The 15956-nt window shown below is 39.6% G+C and overlaps 1 protein-coding gene across 4 annotated transcripts in view; it reads left to right on the top strand.

The window, feature by feature from the left end:
- The window catches only part of PLD1 (phospholipase D1), a 272434-nt gene extending 263167 nt beyond the window's left edge, over window positions 1–9267 (top strand). For all 4 annotated transcript variants that reach the window (XM_056807220.1, XM_056807222.1, XM_056807221.1 and 1 more), the window contains one exon: window positions 1380–9267. In XM_056807220.1, the coding sequence (XP_056663198.1) occupies window positions 1380–1604 (225 nt within the window). In that variant the 3' untranslated portion in view covers window positions 1605–9267. The remainder of the gene's footprint in view (window positions 1–1379) is intronic.
- The last annotated feature ends 6689 nt before the right edge of the window (window positions 9268–15956 follow it).

Raw genomic sequence — 15956 nt, 5'->3', positions numbered from 1 at the left:
CCTATGGGTCAAAGACTGACCTTGAGTCCAGAACCCCAATTCTAAGATCAACTCTCTACACCCTATGTTATAGCACCTCTCATTGCACTGTTAATCAATCCAGTTGCTTTTTTGGTAAATTCTATTGTTATAAAATATATACTGTAATGTTATAGAATATATACTATTATATTATTTTATATTATTATGAGATATTATTATATTACCTTATTCTATTTTGCTGAAATTTATCTTTCCTTCAACTTCAACCCATTTTTCCTATAAAGAAAAGTTTTCTAAGTTAGAAACATGTAGCAAAGATGGGGGATTCCTCCTGAGGAAGCAAATTTTTCACCACCAGAGATACTCACACAGAGCTAGACTTGTTATAGGTAGGGAGGGAAATCTGGCATATGAGAGCCCTTGGATCTCCATTGTCTTTAAAGCCCCTTCCAGTGGTATAATCTTATGATTCTTTATGAATCTTAGAATTCTTTTACATAGAAAAAGACATTTAACTGTCTTACATTTAGCCCAGTATTAAGTTGACCATCTACATTCAGTTTTTATTATAATACCATTATTTACTATCAAGTAAGATTTTGCTATCAAGTAAGATGTTTTCATTTTAATTACTGGTCTGAGCCATGAGTTTGTAGTAGCAATAGTAGTTTATTACTACTTATTATGTATTCTAAAATATTATTATTTATTACTAATTACTAGCATTGACATAGCCCTTTAAGATTTACAAAGAACTTAATGTATATTATCTCATTTGATCTTCATATTAAACTTGTGAGATAGCCTTATTTTATAGATAAAGAAACTGAGGTTTGCCAGGGCCTCACAGCTATAAAGTGTCTAATGCAGTATTTGAACTCAGGTCTTCCTGACTCCAAATCCAATGTGCCATAGGTACATTTTTTCCCCACAGAGAACTGGTAATTAAGCATTTGCTAACACACCCTACCAGCGGGTCTTGGTTTTCTCATTTATAAAATGAAAGAGTTGTATTCAATAACCACCGAAGCCCCCTTCACACTGGCATCTTCCAGTTCCATGAATCATGGAGAGTATTTACCTTTCCCAGTCCTCAAATTCGTCCTGTGTTTTGTATTGAACAGGTAGACCTAGCCTTATGAGTTCCATAGATCAAGCAGGGCTCTCAAGCTGCCACTTTCAAAGCTATAACCCACTGTGGCACGGAAGATGAACAGTGTCACCCATCTCATAATGTTCTTCAGAATGTTCTTTGTTTTGATAGATCTGTGTACCCCACAAAACTAATAGGCTCTGCATAAAAGCTGACTGTCCCAACTGAATCTTTGCCATAAAATGTGGCTGCTGCTATTTCCTTGGAAATGCCTTGTGATGATTCATTTGTCTGGTTCTGCCAGGTGTTCCGATGCCTTCCCAACGATGAGGTACATAATCTCATCCAGCTCCGGGAGTTCATCACCAAGCCGATATTAGCAAAGGAGGAGCCTGGACGAGCAGAGGAAGAATTAAAAAAGATCCGCGGATTCCTCGTGCAATTTCCTTTTTATTTCTTGTCTGAAGAAAACTTGCTGCCTTCTGTGGGAACAAAAGAATCCATGGTGCCCATGGAGGTCTGGACTTAGAAAGAGGGAGGATGTCTTCCCTGGTCCCCGTCTCTCATCCTGGAGGTGATAATGACTTCCTTCAGGACCAGCCTCTCCCCACTGAAGAAATTTCTGCCAGCCCACCTACCTGGTGCTTCTAAAGATGGTGCCAGGTATTTAAATGGTCCAGACAGAAAATGGCACAACTAGAGTGTTATGAAGACACTAAAAATCAGAACCAGATAATGACTTATTTATTCTGTCTCACCTTTCAGAAAGGAAACTGCATCATAGATAATGGGCACGTTTGACACATCTTAGAACACTGACTTGATTGGGGATGTGAAATTTGATCACATGAATCCCACAAGATGAAATAAATAATCTGAAGTTGGGAACATGGATGTTGTGCCTCCAAATGCTGCAGGGTGGCCAGAGGGACCCTGAATCTGCTTCTCCTTCTGTGACTGCTTGAGCTCTTCAAGTCTCACGGGCCATCAAGGTGTAGCTTGACATATGATTTGCACTCCAAGATGAGATTGCTTGTTGCGGCTGACAGTCCACAAGTGGTTCTTGGCCATCTAGTCCCAAAGTTATGTTGTTCACTCAGCAAGAGGATTAGCAATCATCCCACTTTGTTAAGCCTTCTTGGCCCTTTCTGCTTTTCAATGACTTGATCTCTTACTGCAATCCCATGATAGGTGCTGCCTTTCCCCCAACTCCCAAGCCCTGGTTTTGTTTGTGAGGTTCAGCCTCATCCCTATGGGAGTTGTAAAGAAAAAAATTTAGATTTCACATCAGGAAAAATGTCCTACCTGAGTGTTGTCTAGTAGTGGAATGATTGGACCATCCAGGGAGTGGATGACCATTTCCTGTATTTGTTAAAGTAGCGATTCCTTTGGTGAATAGGTTGGCTAGATGACTATAAGGCCCCTATCCAACTCCAAAATTCCAAGAATAGACTTCTTTTTTCCCTTAAAGCCTTGCCTTCTGTCTTAGAATTAATACTGTGTATTTGTTCCAAGACTGAAGAGATAGGCAATGAGAGGCTAAGTGACTTGCCCAGATTTACACAGCTAGAACCTATATGAGATCAGATTTGAACCCAGGACCTCCCATATCTAGGCCTGACTCCCATTCCACTGAGCCCCCTAGCTACCCCCTATCTCCATTGATTCTTAAAGCTTGAGTCTGAACAAAATTCCTTGAATCTCAATGGAGGTTCCATGCACAGATCAAGGAGGAGAAGAAGCCTCTTAAAATCCTGTAAAAGCTCTTTCTCTGTCACCATAGCTGGCCTTTAAAATTTTGACAGTTTGCCATCAAAATAGCAAAAGCAATTTTTTTTTTCAGGAGAATCAGCCCTTGCACAATCTGTGCCTTGTGAACAAGTCAGAACCACGGTTGGGTCTCACACCTTCCATCCTGTCTTCTTTACGAACATTCAGAGAACAACCACTTGCCAAGTATATCCCTTGGAGTTATGAACAAACATGAACATTCCATAATGACTAGCCAGGAGGTTCCATCACTTATTCCTCTGGCTGTCCTTCATTGAATATTTGCTTCGTTGTTTGTGGTGAGGAGTGGCAGAAAACCTGCCAGAAGAAATCCATGTACTCCAGCTTTTGGTGCAAGATGCCCCAAAGAGCATCCCATTGCCCAGAAAGAGTCAACGTGGATTTCCAAAGCCCTCAGTTCAACTATTATTAATGTTGCTTGCATCATGTGTGGCACTGTGAAAGAAATACAAGAAAGAATAAGCTATAGCCCTTGACTTGATGGGTTGAAACTTAGGATGAGTATTCAGAGAATAACTATCAATAAATAGAAGATGGCATCATAAGACTTAGAGTGGGAAGGGTTTTTAGAAAGCAATACGGCCAACTCCCCCATTTTATAGATGAAGAAATCGATGCCCAAAGAGGCTACCCACATCCAGAAGGATAATACGTAGAAGAGATTCCAAATTTACCATTTGGTTTGGCTTGATTGGTTTTCCTCACAACAGTACAGAAGGGAGGAGGGAGAGATCTTGGAAATGCCAAGTGCTAAATGGCAGTCTAGAAACTAGGAGTTATTAAAGTTAAGAGCACAGAATCATAAGATTTAGAGCTACAAGGGACCCTCTAAGTTATCAAGTCCAATGCTGGGATGAAGAAACTAAGTCACAGAGAGCTTAGATGATTTACTCAGGATTACACAGCCAGTGACAGGTCATGAATTGGCCTAATCAGAGGAAAGATTCATGGATGAGGTGGGACTATATAGCTGTAAGAATAAAATATAGCTGTAAATACATAATAATTCACAGGACAAATTTCCTTGCATTGGGTGATACCTTGGAAATGAGATGTTCCCATTCTCTCATTTTACACATGAGTAAACTAAGACCTAGGGAAGTTAAGCAACCTACCTAGCATTGTGCAGGTAAGAAGTAGCAGAACAAGATTTTGAATCGAAGCCATCTGATTCCAAGACAAGACTCATTGTGCTCCATCATGCTGTCACCCTCGTGACTAAAGAAACGGGCAGAGACAAGATTTGAACCCAGGCTCTGATGCCAATTCCAGTACTATATACATGACAATACACTACATGCACATATTAGGATCCTCACAATGGAAACCTTGAGGCATTAAAGTGACCCACATTTGGATCCAAACCTAACCCTTCTGACTCCAAGCTCATAGTCTAAGACACGGATGAGAGAGAAACCTAGCAAAAGGAAAGAGCCTTAGACCAGAAGTCTTCCTGCTGGCTTCCATTTGCTATTTGCTTGCCTTGTTTACAGCTCCTCTAAAAAATGAAGTGATTAACTGTTGTTACCACTTATCCCAGAAGTCAGAGGTTCCTATATATGTGTATGTGTGTTGGGATTGCACCCCAACAGTGGGGGGGGTTGTATAATATTGTGAAGGGTTACTTTTGAACAGTGCAGTCCTCAGTGCCTGCCCACTAATCATGTGCAAGGGCTGAGGGAGGAAATCAGCCTAAATCATTCTGTGACAAAACTGTCCTTCCTAAACAGAACAATTTAAGTTTCTTTTAAAAATGTATACATGCATGCACGTGCACACACGCACACGCGCACACACACATAGGGAATGTCTGATTTAATCTTCAGCATGCAAGTGATTCATAGCATTGAAAAGCTATTATTAACCTTTTTGACATTTCAAATGGACTATAAATTTAATAGATGTGAACAGGCAAGATACCTGCAACCCTGATGTTCTTCGTAAAAATGCATCTATTGTCAGGGAGGAAGAGTCCTGTTGTAAAAGAATAGGTGAGTTGAATGTAAAGGATTGTGCTTATGGCCAAGACGTGGCCCTGAGCAAACCAGTTCCAACTGGTGAAGCTCAGTAGATTCACTGCTCTTTAATGCACTGTGGTCAAATAGAAGATTTGTAGTTGGCCCCATTTCATACGGCAAATTGCCATGCCATTTTTTTACCCATTAAAAAGTTCATTTGCCTGAATTTTGGAAAACAACAATGACTTAACAATGATCTTTAAGGTCACTCCCATCATAGACTGTCCTATTAGAGCTACCACCATTATGCTTTTTCCCATTGTAGTCCTCCAAATCATAGTCACTCCCGTCATTGTCACTCAAATTGCACAATGTTAATCACAGCAGAAGAACCATCATAGCTTAGTGTTACTTCATCAGCAATTAGCACTTTTAATGTCTTAAGGTCACCCTACCAGTGTTTTTTCTGAGGGAGAGAAAAGCATTCCAGAGGTACATAAAGTACACTTTTAATACAGAATGGCATGGAGGTCTGCCCAATGGGCTCGATTCTGTACTTATCACGTTCAAGACCAACACATCCAAGCCCATCCTAACTCTCATGGTTATTCTTGATCTTGAGATTCTAGTAGAACTCGCTTTTTAAGAATTGAGAAAAAAAGCTTCATTGGACATGGCCTTCCATAGGTACTTCTCTTCCTTCAGGCTTGGCTATGTCACCATGCCAATCACTGTGGGAGTACATTCTTCAACTTTTTTTTTCATTGTAAAGAGATTAGTTGTGAGGCAGCCAAGACGTATGGTGCATCTCAACTACTCGACACTGATGGAGCCACACTGATCAGTGTTAAGGACGTAATCCTGGAGAGATGGGCCGCTGTATGCTTCCAAAGTGTCCTCAACCGACCATCATTAATGCTGAAACCCTTGACCATATACCTCAGATTGAAGTCAATCCCTCTCTAGCCAAACTCCCAATTGAAGAGGAGATTTTAATGCCCTTAGGCTCCTCTCATGTGGCAAAGCACCTGGTGCTGATTCTACTTCAGCAGAGAATGGCAAGGCAGGGGATCCACTGCTCATACAAAAGCTGACTGAAATATTCCAAGTTGTGTGGCAAGAGGAGGTTATCCTCCCAGGAGATCAAGGATGGCTCCATTGTTCATCTCCATAAAGGGAAAAAGAAATAGGTTGTCCTGTGACAATCAAGCTGCATGGGGTGGGCATTCTCTCTCTTAGTCAATTGCCAGCAAGATTCTTGCCAGAGACATTCTTAATGGGATGATCCTAAACTTGGAAGATGGTCATCTACCCAATGGTTTCAGAAAGGGCCAAGGAAGAGTCAGTATGGCATTTGCTGCCCAACAACTCCAGGAGAAATGCCAGGACCAGAACAGAAGACTACATAACATTCATCATTCATGACTGATGGGCTTGTGGAAGATCATGGCTTGCCCAGAGAAGCTTATCAGTACTGTATGCCAACTTCATGATGGCATGCTTGCACAGTTCTAGATAATGGACAATATTCTTGAGCTTTCCCTGTCACCAATGGAGTGAAGCAGTCGACTCTGTGTGCTTATTCCTATGCTTTTAAGCATGATGTTTCCAGCTATTTGCTGGATGGCTATAACAAATATGAAAACAGCATCAAAGTTAGCTATTACTCTGATTGTAAATTATTTAACTAAAAAAGTCTGCAAGCCAAGACTAAAGTTTAGGGAGAGTTGGTGCTCAACCTTTTGACTGCAGATGATTGTGCAATCAATGCAACCTCTGAGGCTCAGATGCAATAGAGCATGAATCCATTCTCTGCCATTTGTGCTCATTTTGTTTTGACAATTAACACCAAGAAAACAGAGGTTCTCCACTAACCAGCCCTACACCATCCATCCATCCATGGAACCATCAATTATAGCAAATGGAGAAATTTTGAGTGCTGTGGATTAGTTCACTTGCCTCAGCAACAAACTTTTCAACAATGTACACATAGATGATGAAGTTGGCACACACATTGCCAGAGTTAGCTCAGTGGAAGTTCTGAAGGAAGTTGAAAAGATGTACTAGGCTGCCCACCAGACTGAAGATCTACAGAGCCATTGTGTTGTCCTCATTGTTGTATGCCTGTGAAACCCGAACAATATACCAGCACCATGCCAGGAAATTGAATTTCCTCCATTTGAACTGTCTTAGGAAGACTCAGAAGATCACCTAACAAGCTAAGGTACCAGACACTGAGCAGAAGTACCAAGTAGTCAATCTATACTACAGAGAGAGCAACTCTTATGGGCTGTCCACATTCAAATGCTGAATGCATGTTTGCTTAAAAGACTATTTTAGAGAAAATTTGCACAAGGGAAGAGTTCATACAGAGATCTCAGGAAGAAATATTAGGGGGTCCTATAAAGGTCTCTCTTAAGAACTTTGGTATCAGTTGGAAGACATGGGAGACACTGGTATAGGACCATTCAGCATGGCATGCCCACATCAAAGAAGGTGCTGTATTCTATGAGCAAAGAATTGTAGTAGCTCAAAAGCAGCAAAAGATGTGCAAATTTAGAGACATCTCCATACCAAATGATCAGATGGGCTTTTTGTACCCACCCTATGGTAGAGCCTTCCAAACTTATAGGAACCTTCCTAGCCACAGTTGGACACACATCATAGTCCCGCCATTTGGGTCCTCTTTGAGTACAAAGGACAACAGTTATAGTCAACAAAAAGTGGAATAATTCAAAATTCCTAAGTCAGATCTTTTTCATCTTTGAAATCAAGTCATCCCAGATTTTGGTGAATCCATCGTTTTCTTTAGTTTTTTGTCCTAGGCTTTCCTCTAGTAACTGGACTCTCATCTGTTCTTTCATAAATTTGCTTGCAAAACCAGTCTCAGCTTTCACTTTGCTCCAGCCCTGGACAATTTCTTTGTTCTGGGGTTTAACTTCTCTTCCACATGAATCTTTAATGCTTCATACCTCCACTCTTCCTTTTCAATTCTGAAGAAATAATCTCCAATTTATTTCTTCAATGCTTCTTCATTCTTTCAATTTCCTAAAATCTCCTGTTTTTTTCTAGTTGTCTGAAGAGGTCAGAGAAAGATTTTCCAGGGAGTTAAAGTCTGTTGTAATTTGATGTTTTTCTACCAAAAGCTTCTGGATTTCAGTCTTTTAGCCTCCTGTTTCTTAACAATCACCATCCACTGAGTTGTTATCCCTTCACATTCTTCCACAATTTTCCCCATCTCTAACCTTACAATTTTTCATATTTGCCTTCCAATTCTTGAATTTGCATTTGTTTTTCTTTAACTTCTTATTTGATTTTTTTCTACAGTCACCTGTATGTCTTTCTGGCTATACTTTAACACATCTATAATTATGACTTCTGAAACAAGCAAATCTATAGCTTTCACAGGAACATTCTTCCTGGGGGAAGAGGTCCTATTGCCTGAAGGCCTCTGGTACCTTGAAGTGAGACACTGGCAGAAGGAGCTGGGAGATTTTATCCCAAACTTCCACATATTCAGACTTTCTCCTATGGCTTTAGTGTTTCATCACTGGTGAGTCCCCTTGGTCTTCTTTGAAAACGAAGGACAAACAATAATTCTTAGGAATGTTTTATCAATTTCCAGTCTTCTAAACTCCTGATGAGCATTCTTGCAAATACAGGCATGTCAGTCGGATAGATTTTCACAAATGGTAGATAATTCATACTACCAATATCCAAATTAGTTACTATAGACAATAAGATAGAAAATTTCTCCTCCCGAGATCCATAATTTTATCATTGTTAGGCATATCTGTCATTGATGCAGATCACAAGTTTTTGTCCTTCCCCATCCACCATATACACACCCCTACAAAAGTTAAAGCTTCATCTAATGACCCGATTTCTGGTAGTGAGCCTCTCCGACATGCACTTAGATGACAGACACAATTGGTAACTTACTGGGATTATACTCAGACTTTTTGGCTTGGGTGGAACCTTTATGAATTTGGGCTTCATTAACATAGCGTTGGAGAGCCTGGGTCCCTGGCCACACTTTGATGCTTTAATGGAAAGATAATTTTTTGCTACCTAGTTATAAGGCCAAGGATATAGAGATAGAAAGGACTTAGAGGTCATCTTGTCCGACCGTTCTACAGGTATGTAAGTCAATGATTTTCATGAGATATAGATCTGTTTCTCTCCCCAGGCAGCTACTTACATTTTTTGTAGATCAAGAAGGATTTAAGCATGCCAACCCCCCCAAAAAGACACTCCAATGGAACTCCTCTAACTGAGCACATTTCTCTTAAAGGCCATATTATCAGTATATTTTTATGTTGGTTCTTTTATGTGTATTTGAATCACAAATCCTGGACTCAATGACTTTCAACTGTAAAGACAAAAAAGATGGATGAAATCTCAATGAATTGTGTAAAAATAAAGTAACCTTTTAAAAAAAAATCCGATTTCATGTGACATTTTGGGGAAATGAGCATCATCTTGCCTGGCCTCCATTTTCCTGCTTCATTAAGAGAATGATAAAGGATATTTTAGGTGGACCAAATGAGACACAGCAACATGGATTTAGAATTTTTTTTTACTCTTCCAAAGTATCTCCTTAAATCCATTTCCAAGAGGCTATTTGCAGAATGTTAGGAGATACAATCTAGTCCCATGCCTGAAGAATGAAGATCAGAGATCTGGGATTCACCCAAGAGGAGAATTCAGCAGCTTCTCCAAAAGAGTGGAGACCGGGCTGGAGGATGAATTGGTTTCTGCTTTTTGTGCCATCATTTGTTTTGGAATGACAGCTCTACCAATTAAGGTTAGGAAGTTTAACCATAAAATTTTGGGGGGGCTAACTTTTTATAAAGCTCTTTAGACATTTGATTAAACTATCTGAAATTTGTTTTTAATTTAAAAGAAAAGATGCTTATTTGTAGGAGAAATGAAAAGCATTTTGGACTCCACTTTGCTTCATCTATCCTGACCACATGCCTTTATTGGACCATTTTAGGATTGTACATATGTACATGTGACAGACCCCTCCTCAGAATAATGTTTTACCTTAAAATTCATTAGTGAAGGAAATGCTAAATTTCAGCTAAGGATTAATGAAAATAAAGGTGTAATTATTTTTCTAAACCCCCAGAAATCTATGCACAGGCACCCATGGGTTCCAGGTGAAGAACTCCTTTTTTAATTAGTTCAAAGAAAAAGAGTGGGAAAGTTCCTGGATCAAAACCCAAGCCAAAGGCACAGCTTTCTTCTTTCTTCTTTTTTTCAGTATCTAAGCAGATCAGATGATTCACCCTCTACTAGTTATTTGTTCTGAAGTTATCTCGTTTAATTTGGGGGCCTCGGTAAAAACAGGACCTCAGTAGCTACCTAGAGAAAAGCCCCCAGAATTCTCTGCACTCTGACTTGAGCTCTGCTCAAGAGAGGCTTAGAGAGGACCACTGCACCCGCTTGTAGCATTGTTCCAATTTTCACTGCCATCCTCAAGAGCCAAGTCTTAGAGAAAAAAAATGAGGGGAAATGATTACGTTAGCCTAGGTATCTTTAAAAGTCTAGCATTATGTGGCATGTTTTATACCAATAGCACCCCACTTCTGTCCAGCCTTCTATTTCTTCTTGGGGGCCAGCCAGTCCCTTTTTAAGTATTAGTAGTGAGGCAAAGCTCTGCCTCCTGCCATACTATTGGAAAACCCAATCCATCAGGTGCTCAGCTCTTTCCATTTCAGCCCCAAGCCTCACCTCTAGTTAGGACAAAGAGATCCAGGAAATGTTGGAGCAAAAGATGTCCCCAGGATCCAATACTACCCTCCTTCCAGCCTGGCAGACTTTCTAAGAGCCAACACAGACCCATCAGAGGAACCCTACTGGCCCAGAAACAAACAAGGCTCCATGTCCTGTATCTGATTTATGTTCAGCAGCCCTGCCCGGGCCAGACAAGAATTTTTAAAATAATAACTTGTTAGATTTTTTCAATCAACTTTTGAATATATTGACCCATTTTACTAATTTCCTTCCCTCTCCACTTTTTTTGCTTTGTTTTGTTTTGAAATTATTTATTTGGGGTAGCTCTCTGGGAAAGGAAATTTAAGTGTTATAAAAATAAAATCAGCAAAAATCTATTTTTTTAAAAGATCAGCAGTATTTTCAGCCCTAGATCAAGCCCAAATCTTAAACCTGATGTTAGGATTGTTTGCTCCTAAGGTGATATCCAAACATAGATATGCAGGTGTAGATGCATGACTTTACTTGGGATGGGAATCATGAAGCTAAAGAAATGGGCATCTGAATTTTCCTTCCATGAAGGGTCTGAAATTGATACAGATCTTTCTTCTGTGATGTATAATCAGTGCTTTGGGGCCTTCCTCTGGACTGACTGTTGGAGATTTTGGTGGTGGGGATGGTTTTTAAAATATAAATGTTAAGGGGGCAACTGGGTGGCTCAGTGGATTGAGAGTCAGACCTAGAGATGGGAGGTCCTGGGTTCAAATCTGACCTCAGACACTTCCCAGCTGTGTGACCCTAGACAAGTCACTTAACCCCTATTGCCTAGCCCTTACCACTCTTCTGCCTTGGAACCAATACCCAGTATTGATTCTAAGACAGAAGGTAAGGGTTAAATATATATATATATATATATATATATATATATATATATATATATATATATATAAATGTTAATCAATGATGCAATTAAATGGTGGAGTGTGAAGTGGCTCTTTATTTAGAAATAGAAATCTCTTCACTCATTCCTTGGACATGCAGAACCAGCTCGCTGAGGGTCTGATGTGAGCATCCAGACACTTTCCTTTGGAGACCCTAACTCTGTCCCTATGTGATGAATAAAAGTGACAACCAGGGTGTTATATCCTTTCCTTCAACCCAGTTTCTTTTTCCATGGGTAAGGTGGAAAGAGAAAGTCATGGGAGCCTCTTTTTTTTTTTTAGTGAACTTATCAGATTTGTCTCTTCAACTCAATAATTTGACAAATTTTTCTTTTGTTTTCAAAACCCTCACCTTCCATCTTAGTATTAATACTGTGTTTTGGTTCCAAGGCAGAAGAGTGGTAAGGGCTAGGCAGTGGGGGTCAAGTGACTTGCCCAGGGTCACACAGGTGGGAAGTGTCTGAGGCCAGATTTGAACCAAAGACCTCCTGTCTCTGGGCCCAGTTCTCAATTCACTGAGCCACCCAGCTGCCCCAATGACAAACATTTCTGAAGTTTTAGAGGGCATTCAGGAAGCTAACCATACAAAGACAAACCAAAACTAGTCCCTGACCTCCCACAGTCTATGGGATAATTCAACATGTTAACAGATCTATAAAAGCAAGATAATTTGAGAAAGATCCCAAAAGGCTACAGTCCTGCCTCAGTTGTATCTGTTGAAGCATTTTTATAGCTGGTCTGAAATTCCTTCCAGGAACTGTAGTTCACCTTTATGAATGTCTTCAATTGTGAAAATTTGCCATTCTGTTGACAGTGAATTTCGTTCTTTGAAAGAAGCAAACGTGACATACAAAGCCAATTTGGGTGAATAGAGTTGGGCATTTATCTGGAGAATAAGTGCTCTTTGGGGGTTCCAATTGAGGTGTAACTTTGAGGGAATTAGGCTGGGTTTCATAAAGTCAAGGACTATAACCTTTGATGCACTTATAGACACGTCCCTCTCTTCCGTCCCCCCAACAGGGCAGGGTTGGTTTCACTCTAGTCTCTTTTCAGCATATAGTCCAGTGCTAATCACATGGTAAGTGCTTAATAAATGTTTGTTGATAGGCTGATTTCATCCTCACTGAAATTTAGATTTCTACTGAAGTAATACTCACCGATCCATCGGTCAATGTTTATTGATTTATCAATGACCTCTGAACATGAATACAAATGTGTCACCAGAAAGTTCAGAAGAATTGCTCCCCCACCAGAATAATTGTGTCTCCCTCCCCAAAAGACTAACTTTAAGAGTAGAGAATTTGAATATCTAATATTACATTTCTTTAAAAAAATTAAATCCATTTTGTTATTTCAGTCACAATTTCTATTCCGCCATGTGATCCTCCAGTCTCCATTTTTCTCATTTTCCTGCCTCTCTGTTCTCTGGAGAAAAGATGCTCTATCAAGGAGGGCATGATGTAATTGAAGGGCTATTGTGTGGAAAATATTAGACATGTTCTGTTTGGCCCCAGAGTGCAGAATGAGTAAAAAAGACTTATAAAAAGGCTTATCAAGATTGTTTCTCAGAAGAAATTTCCTCAGAGTTTGTGCTGTCCAAAAGGAAAATGGACTACTTTGGGAGACCATGGATTCACCCTCATTGGAGGTCTTCCCAAAGAGGCTGGATGGCCACTATTTGAGAATGTTGCAGAGGACACTGGATCAGATATGAGATGGACTTATCTCAGGTAGCCACTGGGTCCCTTCCAATCCTCGGATTCTGTATTCTCTATCACTAATGCTGTAGATCTTAGAGACAATGAAATATTGCTTATATCTCAGCATCAGCTTAATTCTGTCTCTCTGAATCTTGTCTTTATAATAATGAAACTGAGATCAATGATCACAAAACAACTGTCTCTTTCCATTCCTTATTCTTTATCCTTATTATCATCTAATCAAAGTGGAGTTGTACCTTCCTCAAGATACCTTTTCCCAAAACACTTGATTCAAAGCTTAAGAACTCTGTACTTTCAATAGAATCCATCTTTGCCTAGAAAAATAGAGGCACTAACATTTATTCTTTCTGTTTTCCATGTAATAGAACTATTGACAAGACCCCCAAATGGATCAAAGAATAATACATTTAAAGTTAGAAGAAAAACTCAAGGCACTCGAGTTCAGACATCATATTTTATAAGAGAGTAAACTGAGGCACAGAGTTTAGGATTTACTCAAGATGGCACAGGTAGTAACCAAGAACCTTTTTGCTCATACAGACCTATAAAAACTAGCCTTGAAGTCAGTTATCTGGATTTATATTGTTTTATTATAAAGGCTAGCTGTCAAAAGTCATTTATGTAAAGGAAAACCTCATAGATTTCCACCAGCTGAAAAATGACCTCTCATCTTCTGTAGCCTGCATCTTGATTAAGCTATGGCTATTTTTCTTTCATTTATGCCAAATTCAACTAAATGCTTTCTGTTCCTATTGAGTAGTAGGATTTGATTTATAGTGTGCCTTCTCTCAAGATTTCAATAAGGATGTATTTTTAGAAACAATCTGTATGTCTAGGAGGGATATTAAAAGAGAAACCCAAAAGAAGAGAACATGGAAGGATATAGTTTAAGGCCATGATGCAGATGGCCATATGGACAAGTGGCTCCATGGTTTGTGGTAGTGGGATACAGAGCTAGATGGGAAAGATGCTTTTTATCAAAGGATACCCCAACAGAACTTTAGGTATTCTCTCCCCTGGCACATATTGCCAGCCTGCCAGCCATACCTGCACATCCTATGGACATGTCCGTGTCCTATAAGTTTGCCATGAGGAGACCCAATATGCCAGAAGCCTTCCTTGATTTTTTTTTTACATTGCTGGCATACTGATGGAGCACCTGAGCTGACTGTCAAATCTCCTTCTTTCTTGCCCCAAGACTAGCTCATCTTTTTTACTCATACATTTCTCAGGAACTCCAAAATATCTCCCATCCATGCATCAACCTAACATGATTCCCTGAAAAATATAACAGAGATAACCTTGTACAGTGAAACTCTGATCATCCCCAAAATGAGAGAGAAATCAGAGCTGTATACTCCCCAAAGGTGCCAGCCACTGTCCTGGAGGAGATCTATTATAGAATTCAAATAAAAGAAGGGCCTCCCATGGCCCCTCTTTGCAGGCGATTTTAAGCTGATGCACCAAGCGCTATCACATTTCATAGTTCATGGGTTGAAATCTATAACCACTCAAACAGTTTAGCCCATTGGCTGGGGAAAAAAACAACTGGATGAGTAATATCCACACTATGATAACCAGTTAATAGACAGCCCAGAGAACTTAGCAATCACTAACTATCTCATACAGACACGAACATTAGACAGTAAGTTGAGATGAGAATCAGATAAGAAAAGAATTGTTGTTGTCGGAAATATAAATTACAATTTATATTTATGCCAGAGGCAGTGTGGCATTGTGGATAGCCGTTCTCTAAACCAGGAGGACTTGTGTTCTTGTTCTGCCTCTGACATTTATTTGACAGCTGACTTTACTTCTCAGTGTTCTAGGAATCTCTAAAAGGTGATAAGTTGTAGAAGAGATGCCCACTTTAAATGAAAGAAGGAATTTCCTTGTCCGGTCCCTATTCCTCTAAATTGTAATTATTTACATTGCATTGATTTGTTCTGTTTGTACTAATTTGTTAGGAGGTTTCTATTGATAGGACAAGTCCCTGGGAAATGAAAATAATGAGGTAAAAAAAAGAATCAATAAAATGCTTTGTAAAACATATATAATATATATATTACATACTGACAGTGATTTAAGATTTGCAAGATGTTTTCTTCACATGAGAGTTAGAAGAAATTATTTCCATTTTCCAGATGAGAAAACTGAGGCTATGAGGTAAAGTTGACATGCCTATGATTATCTAACCCATAACCATCTGAGGTGGGATTCGAATCAATATTTCCCTAGTCCAAATCCAATACTCTATACACTATTCTAAGCTGCTTTTTCAAATATAAAGGGGTCCAATTATATGCCACATGAAAAAGACTAGGTGAGAAAAACGACTTTTGTTTCTGCTGTCGGCTTTGAAAGACTGAATTCATTGGTGCACATAACATAAAAATTTAGGGAGCTTGAAGCATTCTCCATCAGTGGGCCATGGGTTCGTTTTTTTCATTACAGAAATCAAAAGTGATGGATGTAAAATCATCCCTGCTGTTTTGATTTACTGAAGAGAAAATGCCATTCAGCAGTTATAAAAGCCAGGAATGGGATTGGAAAGGCACTTTGAAAATCCAGGGGGAGAGGAGGACTGCTCTGATGTCAGCTCCCTCCCTGTGCACCAGCCAGAGATAAATCAGGGCCAGAAAATCCCACCTAAGTTTGCGTAATTAAACTTCCTACAAATGGCAGCAAAGAAGTAAAACCCTGGAAAGATAATATTATCCTGTATTCACTGGTTTCTTTTATCTCCTGA

Source organism: Monodelphis domestica, chromosome 8 (assembly GCF_027887165.1).
Source record: "Monodelphis domestica isolate mMonDom1 chromosome 8, mMonDom1.pri, whole genome shotgun sequence".
NCBI lineage: Eukaryota > Metazoa > Chordata > Mammalia > Didelphimorphia > Didelphidae > Monodelphis > Monodelphis domestica.
This window is presented reverse-complemented; position numbering and strand designations above follow the sequence as displayed.